Source organism: Nothoprocta perdicaria, unplaced genomic scaffold (assembly GCF_003342845.1).
Source record: "Nothoprocta perdicaria isolate Ctin4 unplaced genomic scaffold, notPer1 scaffold_277, whole genome shotgun sequence".
In the NCBI taxonomy this organism is placed as follows: Eukaryota; Metazoa; Chordata; class Aves; order Tinamiformes; family Tinamidae; genus Nothoprocta; species Nothoprocta perdicaria.
In genome coordinates, this window is record NW_020455507.1 from 597,518 (window position 1) to 613,533 (window position 16,016).

Sequence of the window (16,016 nt, forward strand, 5' to 3'; positions counted from 1 at the left end):
ATAATAAATTGCTATGAAAATATCCATACATATATCACTAGTACTCTCCTTGTGGTGATATTTTTGAACATTGAAATAATCATGGGAAAAAAAAAAAAAAAAAAAAGCTAGAGGGGCTAGTGAAGGTCAATATAATTTCCTACACATAGGCAGGGTAAACTAAAATCTCACAAAAGAAGTTTAGGAATTCTCTTTGTCTATGATATTCTTATTATCTGGCCAAAGCACTAGAAAATTATGCTATAGGGCACAACTCTGCATTCATGAGATATACAGTAATTAGGGATATTTTCAATGTCATATAAAATTGATAACAGATATCTTCACGTTGTTCTGAGCATGGACTGCTGTTAAATTACTAAGAAGATAAAAAAAAATGGACTCCTTTTGAAAAACTCAGCTAGAGTTTAGGAAGTATTTATAGATATAGGTATATGTTTACATAGGTATAGAGTACAGATATATATTTATATATATAACCTCAGATTTATTACAGTCCAAGGATGAACCTTTTAGAATAGATGTAGAAGAAAATGCAGAAAGCACAAAGAAATTGCATCATTTTAAACTCAATCAGGAATCAGGAGTGATTGGCTGTTGTAATTATACCCTTTGAACTTTATCAATTCTTTACCCTTGAAGAATAATAGGGCACAAATGAGAGGTTTGGATAAAGCCTGTAGAAGTAAGATTACGAAATAGCTTGACTCCCTGAGAGTACTGTATTTAATTCTGTTCCAACTTATTCAGTTAAAATAACAATGGGTTCTATTTTAAAGTGGTTTGCAGGTTTGCAGAAAAAGGGATAGAATTATATTAGTCATTTGGTTGTATGACCAAAAAGCTGGAATTGATTCAAGTAGTTTTTATGTCTTGGGAACAAAGATGAGGCATGTATGTAACAGTCTTCCAGTGCATTTTAATTAATTGTTTGTGGCCATTATTCCTGTTTGGCTTTGCTGCTGTCACATGGCTTGGTAATCTTGTTACTTATTCTAATGGTCATTTTTTTCTGAAGAACTTCATTGAGCTTTGTTTTCTATTTCCAATATTTTCTGACACTAATCTGAAAACTGAAAACTATTCTAATATTGCCTTTTGTTTTGGTTTGTTTCACTGTGCAGGCTTTGATTTGCTTCTCTGTAAAAAGAGTGAATCAATCAGCTCTAGCAACAGTGTGAGCATGAAATTCACGGCTTGATTATTAGAGATATCAAGTTGCTACTATGAGAAAGGCAGGTATTCAGGATGCCTGAAAATCAGACTGTTATTGCAATCAGAAAGAGAGAGGCAAGGATTGTTGAAGAAAACACCTACAGGTGCTTGTCTAAAAGACTCAGCTCTGCATGCTTGAAGGGTGAAAATTGCACCATTGAACTCCAGACATGAGTTCCAGACAGCTTTACGTAGCAAAACTATCTGCTAGGTAGAGAAGAGAGAGATATATTGTGTAGAAACAAAGAAATAAGGACCTGGAAATAAAATAGGGAGCTAAGCACAACATTGTCGGATGCTGTGTACGCCTCACATGGGTGCATGTGCACATGGGTTAAATGTCTTGATATGCAAGATGAATGTCAGGATCTTTTCATCAACTATCTAAACAGTTTAGCTAGACCAGTCAGCTAACTCGGCCAATAAATCAGACATCTGACATCTAGTGATGCAATTATTCCTGAAGAAACCATTTTCTCCTAAATACAAAGCCTAACACAGTTTTCTATGCTGGAACATGTATTGAAAGTGTCTGTTGAAATCAGTGAGACTTTTAGGTTGCAAGATGACACCAATAGAATTAAATCTGGAGGGTAGTATGAGCTGTTCCTGGTGTCGACCACACAGTTATCAAAGTTATCACAGTCATCACACTGCAATCAAAGCTGCAGTTATTTTGGTTAAAGAAGAAGAAAAAAAGAAAAAAAAAGATTATTTTAAGAATTATCAAAATTTGGTAAGAGTAATTGATCTTTTGGGAAAAGTACAAACTGGCTACAGTTATAAACATACTGTGGACTGAGAAACAGTTGGACATTCTTGTATGGCTGGAGGCTTACAATTATTTGTGCCTCTAAAACACACATCTACATCATGGTCCAAGAGGCAGATAATTATTTTAATTCATCAATAAATATATAAAGCACAAGGGCATCAAGCTGTCAAATTATGAGTCATCAAGTCATCTAGAAACAAAATGCAGACAGGAGAAGAAGCAGGTAAAGAGCTTTTTTAACATAATCCCAATCACTCTGAATTCTGAGGGCTCGCTTACTAAATCTTTATTTTAAATTCTACTGTTTTCCTAATAATGCATACAGTTGAAAACAAACGCAAATTTGTAAAATAACTTGTAAACTCTCTGTAAACCATAAGGTGCTTGTAAAATGTTTAATATTCTTGTAGCTGTGAAAAGTGAAAATTTGCAGGTCAGGAATTCCACTCCAGCAGGACACCAGATACAGACAAGCTACTTATAAAGTGTGTGAAATGATCACATTACCTTAAATTCATGTCAAAGATACAGTGGTTGAATGGTTGAATCTTTTTTTTTTTTTTTTTTTTTTTTTTTTTTGCTAAGAAGGGAGCCTACAGGAAGATCTTCAACTGGATATCCTCTTTTCAGACCAGTAATAGGTGTCGAGATGAGCTCCACCTTCAGAATAAAATATTGCTGCACCAAAGAATAATGTACTTCTGTAGGGGAATTCATACTAGAAACTGACATCCACAGCCCTTCCCAGAACTTAGATGCATTACAGCTGAGATCTTTAGGCTTTTTTTCTTTTTTTAATAGTATAATATTTACAATTCTTCTGTTTAGGATGTAGTATACATTAAGCAATAGGACTCAAGAAATTGAACATTATGTTCTTTAATGTAAATTCCACTCTTAAATAAAACTGTGAAATTGAGAGGCTTTTCTGGTTTTCTTCTCCTATTTCTTCCGTTTCACCTGAGAAACTCGGAGAAGGAATTGCACATTTTTTCTTATACTGTTTTTGGCAAGGAGCAAATTGCTATGCACACTCTGAGCCATTGCTACTACTTCTTGCATCTCTTTAGAGCCATATAAAGGAGGGAACCATCTGATCCATAGATATCTGGTGACTCAACTTGTGAAGTTAGCTTAAGTTCCCAGCAATGCAGAATACAAACAACATTGTGGAAAAGTAGGGCTGAGATATAGATGAAGCACTCAAATACTTGTGTATGAGATGTTATTATTCATGGAACCTTCTTTGTATCTTTCGAAGGTAAGTAAAACTGATTTATCTCATTTTTGCCATGCTGAGGAAAGTGCATGTCTGCTACTTAGAAGACTGAGTTGTTAATAAGTTGTTATACTGCTATAGCTTGCTCATCTGTCTGAAGATGATTTAACTTGCTGCTCTTCAGTCTTATTTTGCTGAGGAAAAATCAATATGCAAAATCTGTCAGGAGTCCAAATTATTACACTTATTCAATTACATATATTATTGAGTAGGCAATTTCATATAATGAAGCTCTTGGCTTAAGTTTGTAAGGGAGGTATATAAAGAAGTAGTGGATGTCGTTCAGAATGAGTAGAAAGAAAGAAATGAAAATGTACAGTTGGATAATCTTAGTCCCAGGTCACGTAAGTGAGAATATCAGTGCTTGGTGAAGTCTTGTCTGAAAAAAAATAAAAAAGTAAAGAATAGGATGCAAAATATTTCTCTTGTCTTTGGTCTAATATCTTGTCCTTGACTACAGTTTCCCAGGTAATCCTACAGCATGCATTAATAAGGAGTGGAATGATTCCAAATATCCAAAGCCAGTATGTCTGCAAGTTCCTCCAGAAGTTCATACACTGGTGAAAAGGAAGTGATTCTTAAAAGCATAAAAAAAATCTCCCGGTGAAGTAACTTATTGAAGCCACTTAGGTTGATGGTAACCCTTCCTTTTTCCCATTTTAATATTTGCTAATCTCCTACTAGTGGTCTAGATATAGGAAACCATTCCCATTAACAAAACAACCTGCAACCAACAAATATGTTTGCCAGAACAGGATTCATCTGGCCAATTGCTGTTTGAATAGTCTTCAAAACTTTTGTGGCAATAAATAGAAATATTGTGGCAATAAATAGAAATAGCCAATCCTAGAGAAAAATGTTTTTCATCTGAAAGCAGACATCTGAAATAGCTCTGATGACTCATTCTCTCAAAAAACAACTTCTGTCCATTGATTTTGAAGGGAGCCTGGACAAATTAGCCCAAATAAAAAGTCCTTCCACAAAATCCATTCTGGAAATAAACTCCATTCTGTCTCTCTAAAAATAAATATATATATAACTAAATTTATTTTTTATATCTTTTATATTTTATATATTATTTATATTTTAACATTTATCTATTTCTCAGTCTCACAAGAGGCACATAGTATCCTGGACAAAAAGGTCCAGCCAGCTCACCTCCTGGGCTGTGCCATTGCTAAGTCTATTAAATCTATTTCTAATGACATATCAGATTAAAAATCAAACAGAGACAAGGCAGAAGCAAAATGTCACTGCCTGATGACTCTCCTTGTCACCTGGTATAGATGGCTGGTAGGGATGGCAGTTGCCATGCGTAAATAAATGACCATGTGTATGGATATGCTTTCCTGGAGCAGGTCACTGACTGGAGCCCCTTTCCCCACACAGTCTGCTTTGAACCTTCTTGTGCAGTTTCTAAGTCCATAATCCTGTCAACTGATAAAAACTGGAGTCATACATTGGGTCTCTGCTACACCTTCTCTAGCCCCCTCTGTGCTTCTTCCAAGCATGAAGTCAGCAGAAGGAGCAAAGGTTCAGACTGTCCTTAACATCTACAGGAGACATCACTACATGTGGGAAACTACTGCAGGATGGAATGGGAATCAGTAGATTTTATACAGATCCTTCATAGCACTAGAATGAAAATACATACCCTCAGTAGACCCAAGAATCTGCCTTTCCGACTGTATTGGTAAATCTTATTTTATTCCATGTCAGACTTTGTGAATCCATTAGCAACAGAAGCTGAAATATTATAGATGGGGTCATACAGATTTATATTTTGTCTTTCAACTATTCAGCATATGCATTAATATTTTCTCCATCCTTCTAGGCTTTTATAAAATCATAAATTACTGATGTTCTGTCCTTTGAATAATTCCACCAATATAGCCAAACTAGCTTATAACCTTGTGGAGGGGTATATGCTTGTATATGTGTGATAATCCTGTAGTTTCTCTGCTAAAAACATCCACTGTAGGGATTTATTTGTGCAAAGTTAGGTGTTTGGTGCCATCTGAGATACAGTAGGATGTGGAGGGCATCTAACTGCCCTCCAGTTGTCACTCCAGATAGGCACAGATCTTCTGCAGGTCCTTTGTTGGGGTGTTCTCCATCCCCTAATGAATCTACAGAGCTTAGAAGGCCTGGTCTGTTTGTCTGTGTGCATCTGAATCAAGCCTTAAAGATTCACCAAGAAGAGTGAAAAACTCCCCAAGAAGCCTGAACAAACACCTGGACTCCAACCTATTGTCCTTACTGTTTGCTCTCTGTTAGAAGTCTCAGCATCAGCCAAGCTGTTTTCTCGATAAGCATGGAACAAAGAATAAACAAATAAATAAGTCATTAGATGAAGAACTTACTTATTGGATACCAGAATACAGTTTACAAGTAGAGTCTAGAGTTCATTCAGAATTTTTCTGAAATGTAGTTGCTGTCAGTGCGGAGATATTCAGTCAATCCATGTTGTCTTAGTGCGTGTTCCATTTGCAGAAATAAAGATCCTAGAAACCAGTCAAGCTAGCCATTGATTCTAGCAAGAATCGAACTCACTTTTTCACTGCTATGTTTATCTCACTAAAACTAACAGGCTAAAAGAGCAATGAAGACTCATTTTTATCAGAAAATAAAGCAGAAAGCCATAGAACATACCATGAGATAAAATAAAAATAAAATAATAATAATAATAAAAAAACAGTTATCTGACAATTGATTCATTTTTCAGAAGTATAAGCTGCTTTTTAGGACCCTCATGAAAACACAGATTGGATGATTAGAAACACTTTATATCAGCACTGAAATAAAACTAATTCCAGAGCAGAGCAGCAGCTGCCTTGCACACAAGATATTGTGCAGGCACATAATTTGGAAGAAGGTGCAAGGATCTGATTAAAATGATATATGGTCACACAGATATAGTGATGAAATGTTAATGATCTTTTTTAATTATTTCCTTCTGGCACAACACTTTACACTTTTAGAAAAGCTTAATGACTAAGTGGTCATGGAGTCCAACATTCTGCAAACCAATGATCGCTGATAGCTCAACCAAAGCACAGATATGACCATCACTTGCTTCATTGCCTAAGTTTTGCTGACACTCCATGTTCATTTTCCATCATTTTTTATCCACCCAGGATATATTTCAAGAACACAATGCTCACAACTACAGCTAAGGGTAACATGAATTCAAACAGTCTCCCTGTCTAGCCACCTCACAGGCAAAAAAGCATCCTAAAAAATCCAACTCCACTCTCCATTTGAAAAAAAAGTCATCAAAAAGCTGTTCATTTGTATATTGTTGATATATACTCTAAAGAAGCTGTCCCTATTTATTTATATAAATTTATCTTCGACCGGCTATTTGCTGCACATTGTGTATGCCACAGAGCAGAAGGTAAGACAAGGCTTCTTGATTTTATTTAATGCTGGACAAAAAAAGAGATGTGGTGTGGTTTAATGAACTAGCTGTCACCATAGAAACAAGGAACTCAAAAGTGGAGCTGTGTAAATAATTGATATTTTGTTTCAATGACTAAAACAAAAAAAAAAAAAAGAAAAGAATAAAGGAAAATGAAAAGAAAAAAAATCCATTCAATTTAGTAAGATTTTTTTGGCTGACATGAAATAAAGAGGGTTGGACAGACAGTAAGTTTTATTTTTAGGTTTTAATTTTTATTTCAAAAATTTATTTTTAGCTCCAAATAAATTTAATTAGTAATACTTCTGAAGGGAAACAATGTTCCATAGTGAAATGCCAATTTTTTTTTTTCCAAATGTGTTAGTGATTATTATGTTTCAACGTGACACTGCGTTTTTCAGTAAATATATTGTTGGCATAAAAATACTTTTATTCAGTTCCACTCCCAGAAACAAATATCACATGGGCCAATATCTAAGTTGTGTGGACAAAATCCATTCCACCTTTTATTTTCTTTTAAATCATATGCCCCATATTGAAGAACTCCCCAGCAGCTCTGGGGAATACTAAAGTAATATCTTTGACAGAGCTAGATAGAAATAATTTTATGTGTATAATGGAAGGGGAATTATCTAGCTCACACACATGCTTAGTCAAACGTTATTTTCAAAACTGCAGGTATTAAAATGTAATATGTTTTCATTTCTTCCATATTTATCTCAGCGGAAGTCCAACAAATACTGGGAAGATGACTGAACCTTTGCAAAGTTTCAAAGGAGGGAGTACTCACTTAAACTACTATAATGCTGCTGGCTGTGTTGGGAGAATATACTTTTGCTGCCCAGACAGTTAATAGAAATTTCTGCAGTAATTCTGCAGAAATTACAGCAATTCTTACATCCTTTATCTGAGTCATCTTAACTGACCCTTCCCAGTTTGGTGAACATCTCACCTAAATTAAACAGAAGTACCACACTTGTTTTCCTGCTTTCCCCTAGAGTTAGCAGTGAGAAAAAGACCATTCCAGTGAACAATTCACCCCATTTATGTGAGCATCACATGCTAGTTTGAGAGGAATAGCCCTAAGCAAGGGTCTTCATTGGCTACTTAGTCTTAGTTAAGACTGGACATCCGACTTTGTAATCACTAAAATCAAGTAAGACAAATCACATCTCTGGTGACAGTGGATAAAAATAAATACTAGGATTTGGAGCTGGGATTCTGGAAAAACACCAAAGCAGATCTACTGTAGGAAATCCATGTCAGAATATTTCTCATCCAGTGGAGGTTTGCCCAGTCTCTAGCTGAGGCTGGCAAGACATTATCCTGAAGACCATTCCAAATTAGCTTATTCGTGACACAAAGCCTTTTCTATCTTGCACCAAAGCTGATCCCACTTCCATCTTCCCTACTATGACTGACTTTACAATAGGCCTGAAAAATCTCTTGCACCTTTTGTCACTCTAAGAATTTTTTTTTGGAATACTGTTTTCTAGCACAGTTTGTTCTAGGCCACTGAATTACGAAGGTTCTATTCATTCCAGTACCACTCAGTACCACTGCACTATTATCAGTAGTATTCATACCCACTGCTTCATCCGTCCATGAAGTAGCCTTCTACATGTGACCTGCCTTTAATTGCCTTTGGACAGTGGAAAGAAAGATGCACTTCTAGATTCTTAGCAATATAAGTTGTATCCCTAAAACAGGGCAAAGGAATCACTTGTAAATAACTTTTATATTTATTTTCAATAATTACTTTATATTTATTTTATATTAATTTATAGTTACATTATTTTTTGTAAATAATTGCAAATTCCTTTGACCATAAACACACTCTGAATAGCTAGCATTAATAAAAGCTTCTATACTATCTGCAACCAGAATTAGGTGACATGAACCCATCCATTTATCAAATGATCAGACTTCTAAATAGGCTTCTAAAAAGCCTATTGACAGTAGGCATTCAGAAAAGAGAAAAAGACAGAATCAATATCTGGAAAAAAAATCAGTGAAACTCTTTTTATTCCATTTGTCTAAATATATAAAACGTGATCACAATTATTCAGAGTTACTCAGGTGTCTGTTCACATGGAGTTCTCCGTAAGAAAGATTTAAAATAAGCATGAATCCTTTGATTTTGAGTGATCCCTCAATTCTACCTTTAAATTCCTGCTTGTTTCTACCATCTCTAACTTTAAGTGTAGTAGCAGAAAATCTATGCAGTGTTATGTAGAGAAATCCAGCAACAGAAAAGTCATCTTTGACTTAAGGCAGTCCAGAGCTATCTAGATCAGCATCCTGTCTCAGATAAGAGCCAGGCAGAGAAGACAGAGGCATATTCCCTTAGTCATACCCTCCCAGTATGCACAAGCATATAATGAAATAAATTCTTACCGTGCTGCCAACTGAAATAAGAACAGGTAACTAAATGGCTGTGAAATAACAGGAGGCTGAGAAGGGATGCAGTAAAAATCTAAAACTAAACTAAGAAACTGTGCTCTATCATTCTAGGAAGAAGAAAACACTTCCAAAGTCCTGCTGTGATTTTCCCTCTCCTTGCATTACCATCATTACCTCCTAAGTGCCTCCTCCTACATCTTCAGGCACCCCTATCAGTTTTTTTTTCCTGTAGCTTTCTATCAGTGGGGTATTTCTTAATAGAGTTCCCCTCTAAAACAAGATTACTATAGGGACTTTATCCCTCCAAATACTTATTTCATTTGTTTTTCTTTGCTTGTCTGGCAATATGTTACTTTCCTTCAAAATATTTCAGGGGAAGGGCTGGGGGAATGGGGCTAGCTAACCAGGTGTGAATCTGCAGGGTGCTAAGCACCAGCCTGATTTTGGAGGTCATCGCTCAAGGAATCCCTGTCTGGAAAAAAACGTTTGCACAAGTGTAAGTAGCTCTACTGCAGTTAAATAGATGAATGACATAAAATATCCAGAATCTGGTATCTACATTTTAAAATATCCTACAATAAGAGTCATGGTCCAGATTCTCTCAAGTAACATACACCCTTAGCACAAACTAGTCAGTATTATACAACCAAATTATATACTTCTCTCCTGCACAAAAAATAGGGCACATACGCACATCACTACATCACATACACATCAGCAGTGGACTTTAATCATTATCTGGTAGCAGAAAAACCCTCAAGGAGAGTTGACAGAGCAGGACAGTTGACAGCTAGAAGAGGTTCCACATGGAACTCAGTGCATATGTATATTAGAATAAGGACAAAAACTGAAGCAAACAGATACTGCTGCAAGAAATAACTTGCTCCCCCATCCTGTGAAGAGTTGAAGCAATCATTCCCTTCCTTTCTTTCTCTTGTGTCTTCAGCATTCATTATTTTATTTTGTCACTGGAGTTCCTTCTCCAGAGCAAAAAAAAATAGACTCGGTCCTACTGAGATTTCATTTTCTTAAAAATCTCTTTTCCATACAGGCTTTGTAGGTGATGGTTGGGAGGGGATGAAGACATAGGGTGCCCTTATTTCTTTTCTTATAAATTCTCCTGGAGAATTTTAAAGCATTTAAGAGGAAGAAGACATGATGAAGTTCACATAAAACTAATAGAAAATCTCAAGGCACTCATTGTTTCTAAAGCATTATAGGCACTGCACAGCAGAGGAGTCAGAGAAAACTGCTGTGAAGAATAAAACAGTAATGAACATAACATCTGGGGATGGGAGCCTGAGGGTGAAGGAAGGTTGAAAACATCAGAGCTCTAGTCTACTTCAGCAGTCTGCTTTCCATAAAACAGTGCGAGCCTTGCTGTTCGAGACTTGTAGTTACAGACGCAGCATTAACATTTTGCTTGTGTTGGACCTCACCCAGAGGAGCTCTAGGAAATCGTTTAGTTGATGTTTGCGTTCACAGATGCTGAACACAGGAAGGGGGCAAAGCGAAGGGAGGACAGTTGAGTTAATGCAGAAGATGGGAACCCATAAGATCTCCTTCCAGTTTTAATTTCAAAGGGTATTGCTTTCTGTATATTTTTACTGGAAGTACTTTTGGCTGGAAGAAATATCATTAGGAAAGAACAGGTCTTTAAAAGCACCAGAGACCTACTACTGTCACTTCTGTGTTATGGGGGTACCTTGGAGTAGAATTCATGATCTACAAAGTTATTATGTTAGGTACTATAGAAAAAGAAACCACAAATCTGTTCAGTTCCTAGACTCAAGTTTCATATGGGGTCATTTGATCTAGTGTAACCTGAAACAAAATAAAATGCCTTGCCTACAGAGATTTCTATACTTCAGATGATGTGCAAGTTTTTTTTTTTTGAGATTTTTTTTGGAGATTACAGTTTATAAAGCTGTAATAACCTGTGCATGTGCCTGAATCTCTATATTCTCCCTAAAACTTTATCCCATTATTTTTACTGCAGCTCCTCTGAGGGCTAAGTGAAATCCTCAGTGAATTTCCATTTCAAATTATCTGTGGGATTTTTCTCTGAGGGGCAGTGAAAAGGAGGAAGAGGTAATTTTATTCTCCTCCTTGTTCTTGAATAAAAAGAAGAAAAATAGCTTTTCTGAACAAGGTGGAAACTGAGAAGGATCAACACATTATAAGTACAACTGCCTTAACCTGTGGGTATTTATCATCTCTTCTGACAGTTTAAAAAGCAAACTTCTCCAAATACTGATTGGTATCTTATTTTCATTTTAGAAGTCAGTCTGAGCCACGGTAAGTATTGCTCCATTTCACTAACACAGGAGATGGATCTATTCAGTTCAGTCTACTAGAGACGATAGTAATAGATATAAAATATATTTACAAAAATTAAAAATCAAAAAAACAAAAACAAGTATGGAAAAACAGAAAAGAAGAAGTTCAAAGGAATAAAAATGGCTTTTATACAAGAAATATGCCAGAAATTTTCAAATGGTTCTATACTTCTTCTGTGTCTGACTTACTCTCGTTCAATTTGGAATAGACAAAGGGGAAGGTTGTTGCTGAATCCAGCAGGACAGCCTTCTTTTAATCCAGAGAATAAATGTCTCTGAAATTTATTCTGATAGCCCCTCAGCTATCAAAATAAATGGGGCTACTCTGGATCTGAGTCATAAATAACGAACCAGCTGTTAGAAGGTTCTTCTTTGACCTTGGAAAAACTTTTGAATTCTTGAGTGAAAAAAAAAAAAAAACATGGCATAATTCTTAGGAGCATGCATCATAATCAGATTCTGACATCATCCTGTGGAAGAGAAACTGTTTTCTTCCTTCTATCCTTGCTTATGACACTTTTCAGCAGAGGAAAAATCTGGAAAAGAGGATCTCAGAATTACAGGAGCATCCCTTGGGCAGAAATGTACTGTCTGAAGTACACATTCTCCTTGGTTCTACCAAATCTTTTGCTAGAAGCTGGGAAGCAGAGCAAAGATGAGCTGAACACCAGGACTCTGATGGGAATATTCCTGTCAGTTCAACTGAAGGAATAGCTTGCTGTACAGGATACTCTAGTGGCACAGATTTCTGTACCTTTCCCTCTTTTGCTCCCAGATTAGAACATACAGCCCAGAAAGAGGGACGGATGCTTCTCTTCTTTTATCACACACCTACTGCAATTTATCCACAGTTCTCTGAAGTTTTAACAACTAAAGTCACAGTACAAGCAGTTTGGACAAGATTCAGAAAGTGGATTTCCAATTAATTTCTTTGTCATTCTTTGCCCTTCTTTCATTTGGTGTTGGCCATATGCAGTTCTTGCTGTAGTCCGTGGAAAATGAAACAGGATATTAAACTATTAATTTCTTCTTTGCTTGCTGCCTCAATTTCTTATCTCAGCAATAGCACAGCCATTCCTTATCAAGATTACAGTTTCCACAATGTTAAGCCCTGTAAAAGTCTTCAAACCAGGTGAAAGAGTGGCACAAATTATTGCTGAGATGGAGAAGGGGATAGAGCAATTGCTGTTTCAGAAGAGACAAATGATGTATTCGTTCTTATGTCCAGTTCCTGACAGCTGCAACCAACTGGATCAGAAGAACACAAAATCTCTATCAAGACCTTTCCAGGCACATTTTTATCTATCTATCTATCTATCTATCTATCTATCTATCTATCTATCTATCTACCTATTTATTTTTAGTAATCAACTCCTTACCTTAGGTAGTAACCAACAATTGCCCGATAGATCCCCGTGGGTCTCTAAGTTAACTGCATAACTGCAATATTACATATTTCAATAAGCTTTTTGTGCTGATATTAGTTGAATCTTGTGCTTGCAGTCAGGATAAGCTTAGAAAATGTCAGTTCAATGTGCACATGCCAATCTGGGCTGACACTCACCAGGAGAAGAGTCATTGAGAGGGTTCAGAGCAGCTGCCCTTCGTATCTTCTCCAGACATGTCTCTTGCTCCTTTTTAATGATGCAGTTGGAGTGTGTTGCTGTGACCTGACATGTGAAGAAAGGACAATTACAAATTTAAAATAGCTGAAGAACTTGTGAAGATATATTAGCAAACTCTGAGGTCCTCAAAGAAAAAGAAAAAGAAAAATCCTCAGAAGGGAAGAGGAAACTACAAAGGATTCTTTATCTTGTTCAGAAGACTTCAGGCTAAACTGTGCTCATAAGTTTTTTTATGTTGCTCTATCCATAAAAAAATACAATTTCCAGTGTGTTTGCTTTCTTTTATCACAGTTCTTCCTCTTATAACGCTGAAAGGAAATCATTCAAAGGGGAATCAGGAATTAATTGAGGCTCTGTTTGGACTTCCATCAGTTTCTAACGAGTTTTGGGCATTACTTTTACATCCCTCAGGACTCAAAGCTAAATTAAAAGCTCATTCTCTCAATCTTTTACCATGCCCATTTCTTAATGGTTTCTTCTTCCTTTCTTCACAGTGAATACAAAGCAGCTTTCTTGTCAAAAGAGAATGCAATGACAATTAAATTGAGATGACTTGATCTAAATCTCTCTTTTTTTTAATCTTTACAACCATAAGGTAGTCCACTACAAAAAAAAAAAAAAAAAAAAAAAAAAAAAAAAAGTGAAGAAAATAAAAAACAAAATGAAAAGAAAAGAAAAGAAAAATGAACAAATGAGAGAATGCAAGTAATCTCATAGCACCTACAAAATAAGAATGGGGCCTCTTCCCAGAAATCAATATAAGATTTTATTCCTTCTGCACTGAATATTCGGGAGATATAAATTTAAAGGAAATACAATCTCAGATTTCACTAGATCAGTTTAAAGAGATACTGCAAATGTTCAAAATATGCTCTGAAAAACGCAAAGAAAATCAGTGCATGTGTCCCTTCAGGTGAGACAGGTCATCCTTGTTCACTGCAAGCAATTTTCCCCTGCTGTATATTTCCCGTATCCAATAGGGAGTGAAGATCTCTCTTGTTGAAGACCATCCCTCTTGAGGATGGAGAACTATGGAGATAGTTTGTCTCCCCAGTGGCTTGTTTTGCCTCAGTTGTTAAGTGTGATAGGACTAACAGAAAAAGCAAACCTGGACTCAGTCTACTAGTACTTCAGGTTATTTGGGAGACTTCATCCACACAGGTCAATCTTACATCCTAGGAGACTGTGATAATCTCTAGCATATGATGAGGGAATTAATTTGCATTGCTGAGCATTGCCCTGCCACTGCACGCTTCACATCAACTTAGAACAGACCCAAAGGCACATATCATCCGGGTTTGATGATGCTTGTGTTCTACATGCTAGCAAGGAGAACCACCTGCATGTTTGACATTATGACAGCTACGAGCTGCCATCCATACTTGTATTTAAAAGACAGAGAAGACTTTGGAAAAAGCCTCTCCAGGAAAGCTTCACTCTCCATCTGCAGGAACCCATAATGACACACAGTTTCACCTCAAGGAGCTAGAGCTATTTTTAAATGCTCTTCTTCTCAGGGATAAATTTCAGCAGTTTTCTCAGTGGGATAGATCAGGCATAACCATGTCAGGTTTGTCTTTAAAACAAATCATGTTCTGTCCTAGCTCTCAAGTTCTAGGAAAATACGTATTGTCTCAAATCTCTGGAATCTCACAGGAAAACAAAGACCTTGGCTATATCATCCCCTAAATCTCATGGAAAACTGGTAAAGCTGGCCAACATTCAAATTCTGAGAATTTATTAACAAAAAAAAAAAAGAGAGAAAAGAGAAATAGCAAATAAATAAGGCTTGTGCTACAAATATTGTCTCCATCCTTACACTTGCCCCATCCCAAAAGGAATGGCTTTTCTGGATTGAGTATAGGAACATACCAGGCTCACACCAGGTGAGCAAGATACACAGGTTTTAGAAGTTGTCTTTTTATATTTGCCAAGTCTAAGCGGGCAAGTTAAAATGTTTCTTCATGCGGTTATTTTTCAACTGTGGTACTCTTTGAAGATTGTTATTGTGGATGTTAGATGCCTGTAGGACTTCTACGGATATAAAGTCCATAAAAGGATATTTAGAAAAAAAAGAAACCCACCTTGATTAATTGTTGATATCTTTTGGGGCAGTAATAGATCTTTAAACTACTCAGTTAGATTCAGCTTATTGTAAAAAGACAAAAGAATGTGATTTATCCGGACTATTTTAATCATCTTTATTAGTGTAAGGTAAGTCACAGATAGGACATGGCTGACTATAAAGGAAGCCTACTTTGAATAGCTCAGATTTTATTGTTTTTATTGTAAACAGTTGTGTTTAGCCAGATGAATAGATCCGGTCCAGAAGGTATTTAAGATGCAATGCTAGAGGTAAAGAGGGAGGGTTGTACTAATGGGCTTTTCTTGCTCCTGCAGCTTTTCCTAAGTTATTGATGTTGCCAGGATAGTTTGATGTGACCCTCTATAACCACATTTATGCTGTTCCATAGCACTTTCCATAAGCAGTCTTCCATTCATATTTTTAATGTTACTCCCTTTGTTATGGACTGAACACAGAACTTTTGTACCTTCAATTGCTGAGTCAATCTCCAATAACTGAACAGTTCAAATGGAAGTGTAATCACAATCCTTCATGGCCTACTGATTTTGTTTCTTTTGCCTCAATGACATTTGCAAATTCCTGATTTCAGCAGAGACAGTGTGGTTTCAGTTTCCAAGAAGAAAGCAGTGATATGTGCAGTTAAAGAATACTTTGATACATATTAGGAAAAATCAAGAGACCAGGTGGAAATTGCATGAAATTAATATATTTTGGGTTATTATTACTCCCAAAGGACTGAAGGAGTTTGACTCACAGCAATTTTGAAAATCTAGTATTTAAATAGAAAATACAAAATCAATCAAAAGATTGATTGTCAGTCCTAAGGCACAGGAGCCCTGAACCTAAAAACAATGAAAAATAAAATTCTGACAA

General features: G+C 36.2%; 1 protein-coding gene across 10 annotated transcripts in view; it reads right to left on the reverse strand.

The window, feature by feature from the left end:
• ADCYAP1R1 (ADCYAP receptor type I) overlaps positions 1-16,016 on the reverse strand; it is a 125,553-nt gene that overhangs the window by 59,624 nt on the left and 49,913 nt on the right. For all 10 annotated transcript variants that reach the window (XM_026041060.1, XM_026041057.1, XM_026041058.1 and 7 more), the window contains one exon: positions 12,997-13,102. In XM_026041060.1, the coding sequence (XP_025896845.1) occupies positions 12,997-13,102 (106 nt within the window). The remainder of the gene's footprint in view (positions 1-12,996; positions 13,103-16,016) is intronic.